At 39.6% G+C, this 18,081-nt stretch overlaps 1 protein-coding gene across 2 annotated transcripts in view; it reads right to left on the reverse strand.

Moving 5' to 3' along the window:
• The window catches only part of HCRTR2 (hypocretin receptor 2), a 42,130-nt gene extending 25,682 nt beyond the window's left edge, over positions 1 to 16,448 (reverse strand). For both annotated transcript variants that reach the window (XM_068678362.1, XM_068678361.1), the window contains exons 1-2: positions 16,162 to 16,448; positions 1,165 to 1,343 (exon numbers count right to left, since the gene is read on the reverse strand). In XM_068678362.1, the coding sequence (XP_068534463.1) occupies positions 1,165 to 1,343; positions 16,162 to 16,390 (408 nt within the window). In that variant the 5' untranslated portion in view covers positions 16,391 to 16,448. The remainder of the gene's footprint in view (positions 1 to 1,164; positions 1,344 to 16,161) is intronic.
• Between the last annotated feature and the right edge of the window lie 1,633 nt (positions 16,449 to 18,081).

Here is an 18,081-nt window from a genome sequence, read left to right on the forward strand (position 1 = left end):
ACAAACTTATGCATCTTAGAATTTGCATAACTTTATCTGAAAGATTACTTCTAAAACAGTCAACAAATCAGATTTTTTTTTTCTTTGTAGAGCAAGTTAAAAAAAGAAAGTTTTTCTCTATTATATTTGGATATCAGCACCAACATTTTGCCTTTTCAGTTTTCAAAGGAACAACAGAAAATCAGAATCTCATGAAAAAAAAAAAAAAGCAATCAATTTAAATTAGACTATGCCATTTTAATGTCTTATTCATTGTAGGAAATAGCATCACTTTTGTTTTATTGTTCGGTTATCATTTCAATTTCTCTTCAGAATTTCTAGTGCTAGAATGGAGGCTTTGAAACAAGTTTTGTGATTTTTATACTATCCAATAGAAGACATGTGCTGAAGGACTGTTGCTCTTGACAATGTAGCTTTTCAGCCTGAATGCATAGATCTCTGCTGAAAATACGGGTTGTGCTGGGTGCACAAAGATGATCACCTGCATACTTTCAGAGTTTTCCACTTAATTCTTTTGATTTATAATGACTGAAAGACCAAGCAAATTGTCATGATAGTATGCCCAGTGAGCTCAAGTGAACTGCTATACCTACAAAAGGTATCTGTAAAATGTTTTTTATGCAAATGATCTCATAACTAATTAAGTCCACTGGTAAGGACAAAATAAGGCAGAAAATCTGATCAGCTCCCATTATACCAGGACAAGATGAGTATTTTTAAAGAGTGCAAAATAAGTCACTAAACACATATGAAGGCATGGACTCCACTCAGAGTTCTTCAAAAGTTTGGATTCTCCATCCTGGACATCTGAGTAGCTGTTTAGGTACACATACAGAGAGAATACTTCTGTATGTAATTCTATGTCCAGACATATTTCTTCTTTTGTATGTCTTCTGAATTATTAAAAAAGATCACACAACGTGAACGGCATAAGACAAACGTTTAAGAAAGTGCATTGCCCAAGTCTAACAAGGACAACATTTCTTAAGCACAAGCATATTCATAAGTGGAACAGTCCTTCAATCCTCTATAGGTAACCTGAGGTATCTACATCAGTATAGCAGTGACGAATTTTTGTCACATAATCACCATTAGGAAGATGATATTGCTCTTTCTGTTTTTCATAACATGGATATTGTATACACAAACACAATAAAATAATACCTGTAAGTATGGAATCACTTTGCAGAGGGGCTGCCCAAAGAACCAAGTTTCTGTGATGTCCACTACTAAGGTTGCTGGAAGACACGTAATTGTGACCAGAATGTCAGCCAGAGATAGATTCACTATGAAATAGTTGGTGACTGTCCGCATGTGATGATTCTTCCACACTGCAATGCAAACTGAATTTGGAAAGAAAAATTAGTGAGCTGGAAATGACTTAGGGGATGCTTCAACACAAAATCACTTCTCTTTGCAGAAACAAGGAAATGTTTGCATCCTTTGTTTAATAAAGAGTATTTGAATATGCAGTTCATTGTGGAGACCATGTGTTTTCTTTTAGAGTGGAAACAAAATGGTACGTGTAGAAAGATTCTCAGTAAACAAAGAGTAGTTTTCTGCAGACCACAACACAGGAAATAATCTGATATATTATGCAGTTTACAGTACTTCAAGTACTATCTTCACTAACTATTCACACATCTTTCTTCTATTTTAACCCATTGGCTCTGTTCTATGGAAATACACATCTACATTTGTGAAAGCTTTATTTATTTATTTATTTATTTAATTTATTTATTTTTTATGACAGTGTGATGCTTAATTCAAATTGCTACCATATGGAGTCTTGTAAACTGTATCAAGAAAACAACTGTTTTATAAAATATGTTGCTGGGAATGTTATATCTATTGCATCTGCAGAGAACGTGTAACATTTGCCTGGGAAAGAGGTATCTGTGATTTGAGGGAAGCAAACGAATGCAATTTTTGCAGTATTAAGCTCAACCTATTTTAAATGTAGTGTATTTTTGACCATGATTGTTGTGACCAAAACCAGTATGTAGCAGGCACTCTAAAGGATGTACCTTAAAGCTTTTATATAATTTATTTCCCCCTCTTTATTTATTTATTTATTATTTGACAGGCTTTTACAAATAAAGAAAATCACAGAATCATAGAATGGCTTGGGTTGAAAGGAACCTTTAAGAGCTCCTAGAGTTGGAATCTCTTGTTCCAACCCTCCTGCCATGGACAAATTACTTCTTTAACATGGATGCAATAAATTCATAAGTTAAAAATGCAAAAATTGAGTCTGAGAAACTAGACTAAAAACATTTTTTAAAGAACTTTGGAAGTAAGACCCAGAGAGGTTGTAGCAATCAATTGCCTTTCACCAAAAACTCTAAAAAATCATGCTCAATACTTTCCTGAAATAGCATAGTAATTCCTGTAAGAAAACACTACAATTCATTTTACACCAAAGATTCTTCTGCTCTAAACAATATTTCATTCATCATACTAATCCGGATGAAGATTCAAAATCTCCTTACTGTGCCAAAATATAGCACTATGCTTAGTTTAGATATATTAAATCGATCACAAAATGCTGCAGAAAAAAATTAGAAAGGACCTCAAGAGTTTGTCCAAATCTAAAAAAGAATTGCCTAGAATTAAGCCATTCTCTTATTAAACTAACATTTCTGGCACATAAGTTTTTGAGATCAGATGTTTTTTCAGATCCTAAGAAGGATGGTGCGCTTGAAAGTTTGTGTCCATCTCCCAGCTACATCGGTTGAAGAATATTACTTCACAAATTTTGTCTTGCTTGTCTTTATACCAACCCAATTACAGAAAAACTACGAGTAAGTCATTGTTTGCATTTTAAAATCTGTTAAAGGTGAAAACATCATGCTTCTCTTAAATGTACCACGGTGTTGAATAATCTTGGAAGGGAATTTGAATGTCTGATCTACTTCCATTTTGCTATTTTCTCTCTCTTTTTTATATATTTATTTATTTATTTATTTATTTATTTTCCTGGAACACAGGCAACAATGAAGAACAGGTTTTCCCAGTGACAATACTTCAAATATGTAAAGATTGTTATTACATCTCTACTCTGTTTTCTTTTCAGACTGTAGAACTTCACAGGTCGGTATCTTTTGCTGCCATTTTTAGAACTTCTGTAAGCACCCTTCTTTCTGTTCTCTGGATGCTCTTCAGAATGGATCACACCTTTGTTCTCAGACTGTAGTGATCCAAATTAACACAATACCCACTCATGACTTTCCTAAAGCTTTAGTAGGAACTAAGTTTGGATCATGAGGGCTTCATGAGGGCTAGGTTTAGACATTTGGGGGCAATTTAGGGCAAAGGGAGAGGGAAGAATGAGGTGGCCTTCAATTCCTCTAAGAGAAGGTGATTTTATCAACAAACTTGTTTCTGATATGGGCTTACAAATTTATTCTAAAACACATGCTGTACCAACATAGATGTTCTTCTAATATGCAGACATGAATGTAAATACTATAGCTTGTAGAAATTTAATCTTTTATATATATATATATATATATATATAAACCTCTCTCTGTACATGTAGATATCTATCAGGAGCTTGTAAATACAAGTTAAATTCCCTCTGCAAAGCTCTTTGCTGCCCTTGGAGAACATCTCCCATGGTATTAATTTCTTTTATTTTCACCCTGAATACAGAATTTCACGTTTTCTTAGCTGTGAACTTAGATATCTGAAAGGCTAGGCTTGTAAATCAAAAGCTTAAAGGAAACATATTATTTATATTTACAGTCTGTTTGGGTGATAAAACTTACATGCTCAAGTAATTATTTATCTAGCACTGCAAGATAATAACTGTCCAGATCTTTATCATTTCAACTTTCTGCATGGGATTACTACAGTTGTAACTAAAATTACAACAATGTGAGGCAGGACAAAACAGGGGAGATACTACATTGCTGCCCCACTGGAATGCTGTTTGCAGCTGGAAATGCAGTGCTGGGAAGAAAAGTTGCAAACATCACTTCATTCACAGTAGTGTTAACACTTTGGGCTTTTGCTTGTGGCCTGTTCTTTGTCTTCAGTATAATTCATATCGAATTGAAGTGGCAATGTTTTTCTGTACTGTTTACTTCTTTGATGAACAGATTAAAAAAAAAAAAAAAAGTTGTTTTGAAAATTCAGATTTCATCTACTTCATTCTCATGTTGTGGTTCATCAGTCCTACATTCTATCTGATTCAGGCAAATGCATCTTTTTCATCAAAGGGTGTCAGTGCCCAAAGGTGCTAGATTTAAGCAGACATGTCAAAGAGCACATGCTCTTTGATGAGGTCTCTTGTGCTGGCAAGTTTGGGAAAAACACTTGAATGCAAACATTATTTCTTGTAAAACAAATCCACAAAGTTATAAAATATGAGTTCAATCTCATTGGCAACAGAGAGTGCCAGAAATCAATTCACAGCATTTTGCATTTTGTGTTCAAAGGCTTCTATAAGTATCAGCAAATGAAACCTCACAATACCTCAGAGAGCTAAGAAAATATCATTTTCATCTCTGAAACAAGGGAAGTGAAGCACAGAACAGAAGTTGCCAAAGGCCACACAGTAAATCAGACTCAGAATAAGAAGCATGGACTCCTAATTCCCAGCTCTGTACTAAGCCTTCCAGATCACACTGGCTTAACAAGGATGGAATTTAGATGAACTTTGATACTTGCTGTTCCTCAGAGAAATAAAAAAGACTGTGCCCCTTGCTACTCAGGGAATGACAAATGCAAAAGGCAAAGCCAATGTACAGAGAGTAGTTCTAAATTCTTCTGAATTCTAATCTAAAGGAGCAAGAGGCACCTGAAAGGGAGGAAAATGATTATTTGCAAGCATAGAAATAAAAGATAATTTGTTACTTTAGATTTCTTTATGCTTGTGTGGTTTCCCTTTTGATCTCATGCATTCTTTGAAGCATAGACCATTTTCCATTCTTTGTATGACACATAGCACAAAAGCATCTTAATTAACATATTTACATACTAACTTAATAATTAATAAGTCTCCCAGAAATTTATTCTATGACTATATACAAAAAAGTGGGTATGTATAAGAAAGACTGTTACAAAAGCCTCTGAAAAGAAATTATTTTAAAAATGAGTCAGTTTCCACCCCCCCTCTCTTCCCCCCATTGCCCTCTGCTGGTTGAAGTATTGCATTCAACACACGCATTTACAATTTATTTCAGTGCAAGGATAAACAGAGCTCTGAGGCTTTGCTGCAAGTTATTTAAGCAGGGTAGAACGGTATAAATGACAGAAAGTTACTTCAATATATTCCATATAGACCAGATGTCTTTCTGAGTGTACTGCCTACTGCTTAGAACAAGCTTGTTCAGTAGGCCTGGGTATCGGCTTTGTTGACACACCAGTGATCTAGCAGATCAGTGAGAAAAGCTCTCCTTATGGTGTTCAAACACTATTTTGTGGGAGTGCAAAGCAGTCTGACTATGTCACTGACTACATTAGCACTAACAAAATAATTTTGCATACTCCCCACTCTCACCCTTTTCAACATGCATTTTCATTTGAGGCAGCTCTATAAAGAACTGGAGGCATGCAGATCACATGTAAACTCTCCAGAAAGATGTGTAAGGGAGGAAGCTCCCTAGACTGCAAAATGCTGTCTGCCTACCCAAAGGGAAAAGACAGACAGCAGCAGCTTTCTGCTCACCCTGTAGAAGAGAAGCAATGATGCAAACAGTAGTAGAGATTCTCAACTGGAAGTACTCTGAAATCATGAAAAAGGAGATAAGGCCAGCATCAGTCTTCCTGTGTGTATATATATATATATATATATATATACATACATATATGTATATATACATATGTATGTATACATATGTATATATACATATATATAAGGGAGACACCACAGACTAAGAGCATGTCTGTTTAGTTATGGCACCTTGTGGTGGCCCAAACTGAGCTCTTCGGACCTCAGAAGATCTATGAACTAGTAAAGAGATCTGAGCAAAACCAAATATTTTATGCAACCTCTGCTGAACATGAGTGATGAAGAAAGTGGGAGAAATTGTATTAGCACAGGCAGTGAAGATAGGATCACCAGTTCAAGAAGAAATGTGTGTATAACCTTCCCAAACTGTGAGAACTCTGTACTGGAACCAAAATACCTGCCAATATATATATATATTTTTTTTACTATGTTCTGTATTACAGATTTTATTTTATAAAACCCCTCATGTTTCTAGTTAATAACTTCTGCAAAAAAAAAAAACCATGCAGGCCAGTTTACACAAAGAACAGCTATTTGTAGTGGTTATGATGTAATCAGACTGATCCAATTCCTTCATCATACTGAAATTTCTCACTGCTGATGCTTCTGTTTCCTTCCACCAGAATAAAAGAGAGCTTTAACGAAAACTGGTGCTATTCTTAACTCTGCCACACGGTGTCAGTGAAAGCTTGGAAACTAGCTTGAGTTGTCAGCGTTTGGGAAAACTTGTAGAGGCTTTTCTCAAAGACAGTTCTGCTATAATGAAACTCGCCCACCTTCCAAATACCAAAAGAAACAAACAAACAAACAAAAAAAGCAAACCAAAACAAAAAAGCTCACCGGACTAAAAAGAACAAATTCAAATCCGAATTAAAGTTTAAGATACTGTTTGAGGTCCATCAAGAAAACTTCATATATCTCATTGCAGTCCTTAAGAAAGCAACCCTCTTAAATACAACAGTACAGTGAGGGTTTTAGATTGGTATTTTTCATGTACAAATCTAATCCCTGTTGGTTTAGTGTCCTGGGGCATTTTAATTAGAGGCTGTAATGCCATCTATTCAATTAGCATAGCTCATTGTACCTAAAGATGAATATGAAAACAATACAAAGGCTCCAGCTGGTATAAATGCAGCTGCTTGCCTCCTGGAAGATTTATGCTGTCTTGAGCATATTAAATATTGTGCTGGAGTCCTTCCGTTGGTGAACAGTTGGTTCAGCTGTCAATTTGTTTCCTACGTCAGTCCTAAATTATTTCCCTAACACTCCAGAAATCTTGCCAACCTCTCATTTAATGGGTCATCTTCCAACTGGACTTCTTGGCCAAAATAAAAACATAATTTCCATAACAAGCAATACATGACATTTCCTTAAATAAATTAATTACTCTATGTCTTACCTCATTTTTTGGTAATAAATCCCAAATAGGTACAAAGTATTATTTTTTTTTTCTCCATTATGCTATGCTTCAATACCTTTATTTTGCTTTAGTAGTTCATTACCAAAATTGTATGACTAAAATACGACCACACAATTTATATGGAAGTAATGCTGTGAATATAAGCACTACTTATCAACATCTTCAAATGCATAAGGCAGGAGGCTTCTAAAGAGCTTTCCTTCTTCTCAGTGTTTTACAGTGATAAAAAAAAGGTGTTTAATAGACTTGAGTTACGCATCATTGTCCATCCACTCACCCTCAAATGCAAAAAAAAAATTAAAAAAATGTTTCCAGCTGGCAAAGATTTGGTCCTTTATATGGCAATCTCCCCGTTGTTCTTTTTTGACATTGCCTACTGTGAATGAAAGCCTCAGTGGTGGGGAGTCTATCAACATTGTCATGCTGAAAGGAAGTCTGAATAGATAAAATACCAAATGGGATTCTGCTAGATCTCCTGTTGAAACATTGAAGCAATGCATACTGTTAGATAGAAAAATGCTATCACTGAAATTATTTTATGTTCTATTCCTGATTAAGAATTCTGCTTTAACATAGCAATCTAAAAATTAGGTGTTTAAGCCTGGGCTTATTTTTTTTTATTTTAGGAAGGCTTTCTATGAGTTTTCAATAACTTTATTGATGATCTTGATTAAGGGACAATAATCACTTTAACTAAATTGTAGAGGATATTTAATTTAATTTAATTTAATTTAATTTTTAAACCATCAGTGAGAACAAAAGATCTAAAACAGAGAGATCTCTTCTGTGAATAAAAAGATGATATCTGCTTCCTAGGCTGTCCATCTGAGCTCTACCACTTTACCCACTACTGAGCTCTAAACTCAAACATTACTTCATTTTTTACATCATTACTCTTAACTAAAAAAAAAAAAAAAAGAAACTAACAGTTGATCAAGTTTACATTGAAAAAGCAATAGAAAGACTGACACAAAGAACAGACACTTTTGACACAATGTTTATTGCAATGAAAATATTGAAAAAATCCTACATCTGGTAATAATGCCCAGCAGATAAGAACTGACCTTGAATATATGAAGTAACAGCTGAAAAGATGGTTTATGTTCTGGGCTGCACATACAAAGGAATTACATAGCTTGGAAGTGAAGTGCCACCTCCTCCTCCCAAGACACACTAAACACACGTCAACAAAAATCGTGGAAGCATGACAAAAGGAATGGGACATTAGTTCATGCTCCCTGTGTATAACACATAGACACATCTGCATGGTGCAGGTTCCATGACTTTTTTTGTGTAAGACTCTAGAAGAAAGACTGAAACTGTAAGAACTATAGCTGAATAACACAGAATAAATGAAATCTAAAACATTTTTTTTCTTTCATCAGCCTGAAATGTACTAAGGAACTGTTTCTGACAGAAGACAATGAGAGTCTACATAAACAAAACATATATATAACATCTAGTTTGCTTGCAGCCATATAATTTCTGAGGAGCTTTATAGCTACCAAGTGTTATCTTATGATGCTAGAGAAGAACATAAGAAGTAAATTCTGCTTGCTGAAAGCTTATCTCTACAAAGTACAATTGGGAGTAATAGCACAATCATCTAATTGGCACAGGATTCATTTTCTAATTCTGTCACATTACATAATCTTAGGCAATTAACAACCTAATGGGAATGGGAGTTATTACTAAAAGATTGGCTATGGTATACAGCCTACCAAAAATGCCAGTTTTGGTCAGTTCTGGATGAAGTGAAAGATATCATCACATATTTTTCTGAGCTTTCTATACTGATTGACACAGACTGGACAGTTTTAAATTATTCCACTACACACACAGAGTTGCATATACTTATTTGTCTATCCATTGTAACAAAAAAACTACAAAATCCTTACACACATTTCATGTTAGAGATGGAAGGACGCTTAATGTAGCTGTCATACTGCACATGACACTACAATAAAAAGATTTCACACTTCATTGTGACTCAAATTCAAACCTGTGTGACTCATTAAAACCAAGGTGAGCTTCATAGCTGAAATGCTGGGCAAATCTGAAACCATATGCTTCAAAATGCATATCAGCATAAAATAGAATTGCATTAGGAAAAACCCATCTATTTCCACGTCCATTTCTAATGAAGATGTATGAATGCTTTTGCTTTAGACTATATGAAAAAAATAAGCTCTGACGTGGCACAGCTGTGTAAGCAGAGAGCAGGCTGCTGAGTAAAGACCTCTGAGCTGATATACCTCTTCTTGGGGTCTCTGCTTTGCTTGGGAGCTGCATTCAAGCCTAGGCTCTCACATTTAGCTCAGACAAGACAAATGTTCTAAGTGTGCATGTGCTTGGCCATGTGTCTGTCCAATATTGATTGTGGCCCTGACCTATAGACTTGACTTCCTGACCTAAACTCAGACAAGCTTCATCCCTATGAATTTTTTTGGTAACTGCTGGGTTTTCTGGTAACTGTCTGACCATCACCAGACCTGTCCAGCTCCCCTTGTTTGGGCACAGTGGAACTGGGCTGCTGGTCTTGCTGCTGCCCTCAGCTCCTGTCTTCTTCCACTGGGGACCAGTGTGTTCTAGCTCTTCTCTGACAAATTTCAGCTGGGAGATGTACTGTACTGAAAGCATAAATCAGATGGTAACTAATACCCAGCCCCCATTAAAAAAAAAAAAAAAAAGTTTTACTAGATATGTAGCACAGAAAGTAAGCAATAAAAAAAGTTTCAAAAAAAAAAAAAAAAAAGAAGCATTCCAAAACATTTTTTTTTTTTGAAAGATGATGAGCTAAGGCAGAAAGTGGCAACAGCTTTTATAATGCCCCAAAGGCACATCAGTCTGAGGAATACTTCACTGACTTAAGGGAAAGGCATGTTAGTCGTTGTTCAGCCCCGGGTAGACTGAGACTGGTCTTTACTGTTTTCAATGGTCTTGCTAGACTTGGGCAGTGGCTGAAGAGCCAGGATGAGTTATTTTCCTTCTCCCATACAAAGATGGTTCTTTCAAAACATCACTTATAATACAAAATCAAACCAGTCCTCACCAAACTACCACACCCAAGGCTGCACCTGTTTTGGGAGTAAATAGCCGAGCTGGTCTTCAGAACTATCATTCCAACAGCTTCGAGAATGTACAAAATTAAATTGGATAAGTATTTAAAAAGAGTTTCACTTGTTTCTTAAGAAGGCTTCATAAAAGTTTGTTCTTCTGTAAGAACTGCTGAATAGCTAGCACTTAAGTCACAGTTTATGATATATCAGATAAGAGATATCTCACCAATAGTGCTGCGGAGAGCAGAAAGGAAGAAAACTGGATGGAAGATCAGTCCTAAATTTTCTGTTTCCAAAACGTGCGTGGAGTTCCAGAAGTAAGAACAATAACATTATGAAAAACAGCTATGAATTAAACACGGCATGGGAGTCCATATGATAATATATGATAAAGGAATATGCTTGTTTCGCTTTCAGTACCTGATAATGGTTTTTGACCCTTGAGACCCTTGGGCATTTTTCCACTTGTTCAGATTCCAGCCCTCCTCCTTTGTCACCAAATCAGTTTAAAGCAGGACTGTTGTCTTTTGGAATGAGGTTGGAATACAAGTAGCCAAACTGCTTATTCTTTCATACTGACTGAAAAAAGAAAAAAAACAAAAACAAAAACAAAAAACACTAAAAAAGGACAGTCCTTTGTATCCAAATATAAAGGCATCTTCCAGACAGATGCAACTGTTAGCAGAACTCAAATGAAAGTCAACAAAATTTGTATTAACATTCAAGGCATTAGGTATCTCTTGCAGCTTGTCTTCCTTCAGTCCTGGGCATTGCCCTTTTTCGGAGCTCAACTGCAGTATTCATAGGAGACAGACTTGCCTTTTGACATGAAGGACACTAAAAGGAAAGAGAGTTGTCTGCCCTCTGGACTTTGATCAGAAAGCATATGCAGTGGAACAAGTTATGCTTCTGGATGTGACAGCCTATAAAGAAGAAGACATAATGACAATTCAGCTTCATCTTTCAATGTATTTCTACTGTTTGGGTATCTCACAGGGGTGTGCATGTCTCCTTCTTGCCAGTGATCACTATATTATGCAAATACCTATGTATTTTAGCTGATATCCTAACCCTTCTATAAACTGAGCTCATATATTATCTACCTTAGGTAGATGAAATGTATAAATATTACATCACATCCTGCATTGTATCTTTTCAAAAAATGATTAAGCAACTCTTGCTAATATCAATCCAAGATATAAAGGTGACTTACATGTAGCTGGTGCTACAAACATAAAGTGCTTGATTCTGTGACCAAGGTGCTGGAACAGGTCCAAAGATAGATAATGAAGCTGGTGAAGGGTCTAGAGCACAAGTAGTATGAAGAGCGGCTGAGGGAGCTGGGGATGTTTAGCCTGGAGAAAAGGAAGCTCAGTGGACACCTTATCATGCTCTACAATTACCTTAAAGGAGGCTATAGTGAAGTGGGGATTGGTCTCTTCTCCCACATACCAAGTGATAAGACAAGAAGACCTTAAATTGTGCAAGGAGAGGTTTAGGTTGGATATTAGGAAAAAAATCTTCACTGGGTTGAAATTCTTCAAGGGTTGAAATGTATTGAAACAGATTGTTCAGGCAAGTAGTTGAGTCACCATCCTTGTAAGTCTTCAAAAAACATGTAGATTTAGAGCTTAGTGACATGGTTTAATGGTGGACTTGTCAGTGCTAGGTTAAAGGTTGGACTAGAAAATCTTAGAGGTTGTTTCCAACCTAGATGATTCTATGATTCTATATTCAGTGCCAGATTCCTCAGATAATCTGGACAAAATAAAATGCATTACCTTAAAATACAGTTAGGTGAAATATGCCTCATCTAAGGCAATCAGAAGGATTTGTGTAGATTAGAGAAGAGACCCATATAAGAGAATACATGACCTTCATGTAGATTCCAATTCTGCGTGTTTATTGGTCAGGCACCAATATTAACCTGCGGATAACAATACAATTCTACCAACATATGCATGCATGCATAGACCTCAATATTCACCGGTTGCTTTTAAAATGATGGCATAGATATATTTGAGACATTACAGTTGCCTATTGGTCATCATTGACTAGAGCTCTGGTGGTAGAATTATACCCAAAACTTTAATTGTACACCCATAAAGAAAGAAGCACTAAAAATCAAGCTATAGGAAGCAAAAATCAGATGAATGCTGTTGAGTTGTATGAGTGAGACTGTGAACTCCTTGAAGAAAGGACTACAGATGGGTGCCGTACAGATCTCAGCATAACAGCTAACAGAATTACAGAATGGGCGGGCTTGGAAGGGACCTCTGAAGATCATCCAGTCCAACCCACCTGCTGAGTAGGATCCCTTACAGCATGTTGAGCAGGATGGCATCCAGGTGGGTTTTGAATATCTCCAGAGGAGACTGCACAACTTCTCTGGGCAACCTGTTCCAGTGCTATGCCACCCTGACAGCAAACAAGTGTCCCTCACATTCAGCCAGAACTTTCTATGCTTCAGATTGTGTCCATCACCTCACATCCTGGGTCACCATAAAATAGATAGCAAATAATAGAATTATCCAGAGAAGACTAATTTTCTGTCAATTAGGCTTGATTTAATTCTAAGATGGAAAGAGAAACATCACCAAATTCTGTGAGTAAAAAAAGTCTCTGAGATCTCTTGCAGAGATCTGCATGGTCTCCAAACCATGGCATCCAGCACGAGCTTCAAGCTGAGCACTGGCAGGATCAGTGTGCTCCTTCTCCCAGCTCCTGCCAGCTCTGCGAAGTGCTACCAGTGTCCCAGCATCTCGGCTGATGGGACACCAGAAGGCTGTTTGCTCTGTGGTCAGTCTTTGACCCTATCAAGATCTTCCCTGTACCATTTGATTTTCAAGACTGCGTGTTTTCTGAGGGAAAACAGTTCAATAGGAAAGTTCTGACCCCTTCGAATGAATAACTTAAATGAGAACCATCCCCATTCTAAAGTGTTAACTGTGTGGAATTGTTAATCCCTTATGGTCTTATCCTTATCTTAGGGTTTAACCTTAACCGAGGGTTTAACAGCTGAAACTGGTTAGTGTGGAATCATTGTGTCAGTAACCAGAGGACTCCATGCATCCTAAATGTATCTTTCCTTCTTTCATTTTTCTTCATTTCTATTTCAAGCACTTTTTAAATAAAGAAAAAACAGATAATTAGTCCAAAGTCAAAGTACATACCCTGTTAGGAAGTTTTGCTCTAGTTTCACAAAGTTGAAGGGGCTCAACTTCTGTGCAGTGGTAATGGAATGATTTGGTCTTGTGTGAAAAACAGAAAGTCCTTACCCTCAGTATCTATTCTGCCTCTAGTGATAAATAGTGACTAAATGAAAGAGAAAATAGGACAAAATATACTGATGATATCACCCTAATTTCAGATTCTCTAAATGTTCATATAACTATGTCTTAAAACCTTCTTAAGACCTGCTTCTTCTCAGTGGCTTGCAATGAAACCTCTGGTGAGCAGCTAGTGTGAGCACACGCGAGAATCATTGCTATGAAGAACCTGAATGCAATAATCAAACCTGCATTCAGATGCAGAGGCTTGCAAATGTTTTCATTGTAGCTGGTTTGTGCAGTGGTTTGGACAGGGTATGTCAACCTTCCTAATTGAACTAAAAGCTAAATAGTAATGCAGACCTTGTTATACACTACTATTAGCAGGACAATTCCTGCAGTGCAGATCAGCCAAGAGCCCAGTAGATGTCAATCAAAGTTCAAGCTTTCTACCCTTGGCTGTTAATTAACTGTCAGAATGCTTTAATCTCATTTATTACTAATATGTGAGGGATGTGCTGTGCCCTCTACTTGCACAGATGTTATTATGGGAACACAGTGAGTTGCCTCATTCCGTGTGAATGCATAATTGAAAATAGACAGAAATTAGTTTTTTTTTTTTTTTTTTTTTTTTTTTTTTGAGACAACATAGGGAAGGGAAAGGTATTTCATGGTTTCTTAAGTGCTAACTTAATAAGATATGGAAAAAGCAGAACTAGAGCATTGATTTCCCACACTAGTCCAGCAGCACTGCTCAAACGTAAGCAGAGGAACACACTGCATCATTAAGGGTGAAACTATAAAGCACTGTGAGCCACTAAAACTCTCTTTAGAACCGCTTCTGCTTTGCTTTGAGAAGGTACAAGACTAAATTGCAGATTGACTGTGAGTAAGGATTTTTACAGATTGACTGTGAGCAGGAAACTTAACTTTCTGGGGATTTCAAAATGTACACTCTTATGTATCAGATTTTCACTGCCAGCCAAATAAACAAGGTTTCACAAAAGATTTCTGTGGAAAAACCACATCAATCTCTCCCCTCAAAATCACTTGAGCCTGCAATCAGTGCAATGTGAGCTTTCTTGCATAAAGATGAGACAGTGTTCAGCTAACGAGCACCTGCACCTGCCGATCCCACAAACAACTTGCCCATCAACAGGAGCAGCAGTTTGGGTGGGTGAGGTCTGTACAACGCACAAAGGCAGTTTAAAAAAGCAAAAGGCTTGGGCAGAAGCAGCCCAGTAAAAGGACAGGTGGGCGGATAGCTAAATGCCAGCCTCCATCCCAAGATATGGTACAGGCACATCAGGGAGGAGCAGCTGTGCATCAGCACTGATATCGTCTCTGTCTTTGAGTGCAAAGCCAGGAAACCTTTTCGTCTGGTGGCTTCAGGGGGGGAAAAAAACAAAAAGGAAAAAAAAAAAGTGTAAGCAGGGTGAGAGCTGCTGTAACCGAAGGTTTGACCTTGAATCTTTAAAGGTGAGAAGACAGCCTGCTTACAAAACGGGTGGAGGTGAATAGGCAAACACAGACAGTTCTCCTTAAGCTGTCTTCTCTGAGGATCAGAAGAAAGGACACTTTTCTTCGTGGTTTAAAGCACAGGCTCTTTGGGAAGGCTACTATCTTTACCCTGAGAAGCTGGCTGCCGAGCCATGGACCGAGCAAGCACACCCGGGCTGGTGAATAGCCCTCTCGTAGCCTCTTTGGCTGAAGGCTCACTGGTTTCGCCAACGTGTGTACTCGGTGTTTACCGGCAGCTTGCGTGCCATTCCAGACAAAAACAGCATCATCAGTCCGTCGAAGGGAAAAAAAAAAAAAAAAAAAAAAGCCTCTCAAAACGTTGCCTGTAGCTGCAGTCGTATTTGCAACGCGTCTAGGGAAGCCTTGAGCGCTCGCCGATGGCAGCGCTGGTGTGAATAAATCCTGCAGAAAATCATGAATGGAAGCCCCGTATGGCGGGGCTGGGCGCTAGTGAGCCGCTCCGTTCATGAAAATGTCAGTGCTGTAAATACGGGACGCAAATGGCCGGGGCTCCGGGGGAGAGGCTGCTCCACGGCGGCGTGCGCGGGGGAGAGACGGGGAAAGGCGGCGAGGGGGAGATAAATGGGGAGAGGGGGAGATGGGGCGAGCGAGAGATGGGGAGAGAGGGAGATGGAGAGATGGGGAGAGGGGAAGATGAGGAGACGGGGAGATGATGGGGCGAGAGGGAGAAGGGGAGATGGGGAGACGGGGAAAGGGGACAAGAGGGAGATGGGGAGATGACGGAGAGATGGGGCGAGGGGGCGAAGAGAGGTGGGCGCCCTCACGGCCGGGGCGACGCCATCCCTGTCCCCCTCGCCTCGTTCCCCCTTATCTCTGCCAGCCCGATAAGATGCCCGTTTTGGGGCTCCCAGCGCAGCGGGGCGCAGGAGGGAGCAGCATCCCTCCGGGCGGGCGGAGAGGCGGGGCCGCTGCCCGTGGAGGGCAGGGCGGGCGGTTTCGGCACCTGTGCCCGGTGGATGGGGACGGGAGCCTGGCTCGGCTGTCCCCGAACCCCCGGTGTCCGGCGGTCCCTTCCCTTCCCGTAGCCCGGCTACTGGGGATGCGGCGTGTCCAGCCGGGGGGAGAGGTGAAACCCACCCGCGGGTCAAAAAAAAAAAAAGGGGCTGGGAAGCAACTTCGGGGCGCCACACTCACCCAGGACGTTCCCGACGAGCGCCACGATGAAGACGACGATGTAGCCGGCGATCAGCGCCCATTCGTACTCCTTGGGGTGCAAATACTCCTTCCAAAGGTAGCGCAGGAACTCCTCGTCGTCGTAGTCGGCGGACGGGCTTAAAAAAGGCTCCCGGGTCTCGTTCAGCTCCGGGGAGGATGTCCAGTTCCTGCGCGGATGAGAAGCATCCTCGGGCTGCGTCCCGGACATCCCTGGCGGTGGTCCGGGGGCTGGCTGAACCCTCTCAGCGCTCCAGCACTCTCTCACGCCCCTCCATTGAGACTTGCGATCGCCGGTGCCGAGCTGGGTGTGGGGAGAAAATGACGCGGAAACTTCGGGAGCCAATGCGGGACCGGGCTGGGGCTCCGAGCCGGCCCCAGCCGCCCGGCAGCCTTCCCCCGACCCTTTTTCCTCTCCGCGGGAGCGGAGGATGCACGCCCTGCCCTGCCCGGGGTGTGTGGGGAGACATCTGTCGGGGGGATCGATAGTTGAAGGATGGGGATTCGACGGATGGCTCTTGCGGAGGAGGCAGAGGATGAAAGGAGTAATTAAAACTGAGCGGTCGATGTGTCTTCTGGGGGCCCCTTTGAAAAGTTCGGCTGTGTGTTATTGGTGTGTGGCTCTACCTCCAACGCACGGGCTTAATACAGAGCCAAATATTCATAAACAGTGTGGTGCTTAGCTCTAGACAGAGCTGGCTAAAACAGAACAAACCTCAGCGGGAAAATCTGTAAGCACAGTGAACAGACAAGCGAGTGGTTTCATCACATTTTAGGACCATGAAGGCTCACTGTAGGCTTGAGTGTAGTTACTAATCTCCAGCTTGGGATCTCAGCTGCCCCTTGGCTACTCCGGATTGAGCTGAGCTGGCAGAAAGCAATTCAAGAAAGCTCAGAAGTGCTAGTTAAACAGCGTGATAGGATTCCCAGCTTCTAGTCATTGCTTCCTGAATTGCTTTCATACTCTGCCCAATGTTCAGTTCCTGAGAGAGAAGGGACAGGGCTGGACTTGTCCTTCCCTGACTGAAAAAAAGTCCCGTTTTTCAGGTAATCTCTTCATTTACTTGCTGAATAACTTAATGAGTTTAATGAGAATTATAAGCACCACTTCCACTGTGAAAGGGCACACGTCGCTCATTTAATCATTTATGTGCAGGGTCTACACCACCAGAGAGTGGAGAAACTATTATGTGACTCTACTTCCAACACATAACTTTAGCAGAGAGGCAGATACTCATGAACACTGTAGTGCTTAACTTCCTGAATTGTTCTTCATAAGCATGGAGCATTCCCTCATGCCTTCAAAGTCCGGTCCAGCATCCCCACCTAACCACCCAACCTGGTGTTGCCTTTAGGCACCTGTTTTTATAGACCTGCTCTCTTTGTTTTAGTTTTGTTTCTGTAAAATAAAAACAAATAAATAAGATAAAATAAAAATAAATAATAATTAAAAAAACATTCATATTCTACTGGAAAGTTGAATAGACCTTTCAGGATAATGACATCAAAGAGTGAGACATACTTGGATATACAGGTAAGATCAGCACCTTACATAAATTAGAAAGGTAGACTTCACAAACCTCATAAATAAAGATTAGATACTTCTCAACTAAGGAAAACAGCTAAGATTCTGTTAGTAAAAGTATGAGTTTGGGGAAGTGATTTAAGCTCTCCTGAGGACCTTGGAATACTGATGTACTTAGTACACAAAAAGAGACGTGCTTAAGGAGTTTGTCATGGTCTTCACTAGTGTAGATGTAGAGCATGACCATTTGGTGGTCAGTATCAGACAACAACAATCATTCTCCAGTTTGTTTCATATGTTAAAATGTTGATCCATAAATTCCACATCTGCTTCCAAGTTGCCATAAAATCTGAAACAGGTAACGCTTTTTTTTTGTC

This window comes from Anas acuta, chromosome 3 (assembly GCF_963932015.1).
Source record: "Anas acuta chromosome 3, bAnaAcu1.1, whole genome shotgun sequence".
In the NCBI taxonomy this organism is placed as follows: Eukaryota; Metazoa; Chordata; class Aves; order Anseriformes; family Anatidae; genus Anas; species Anas acuta.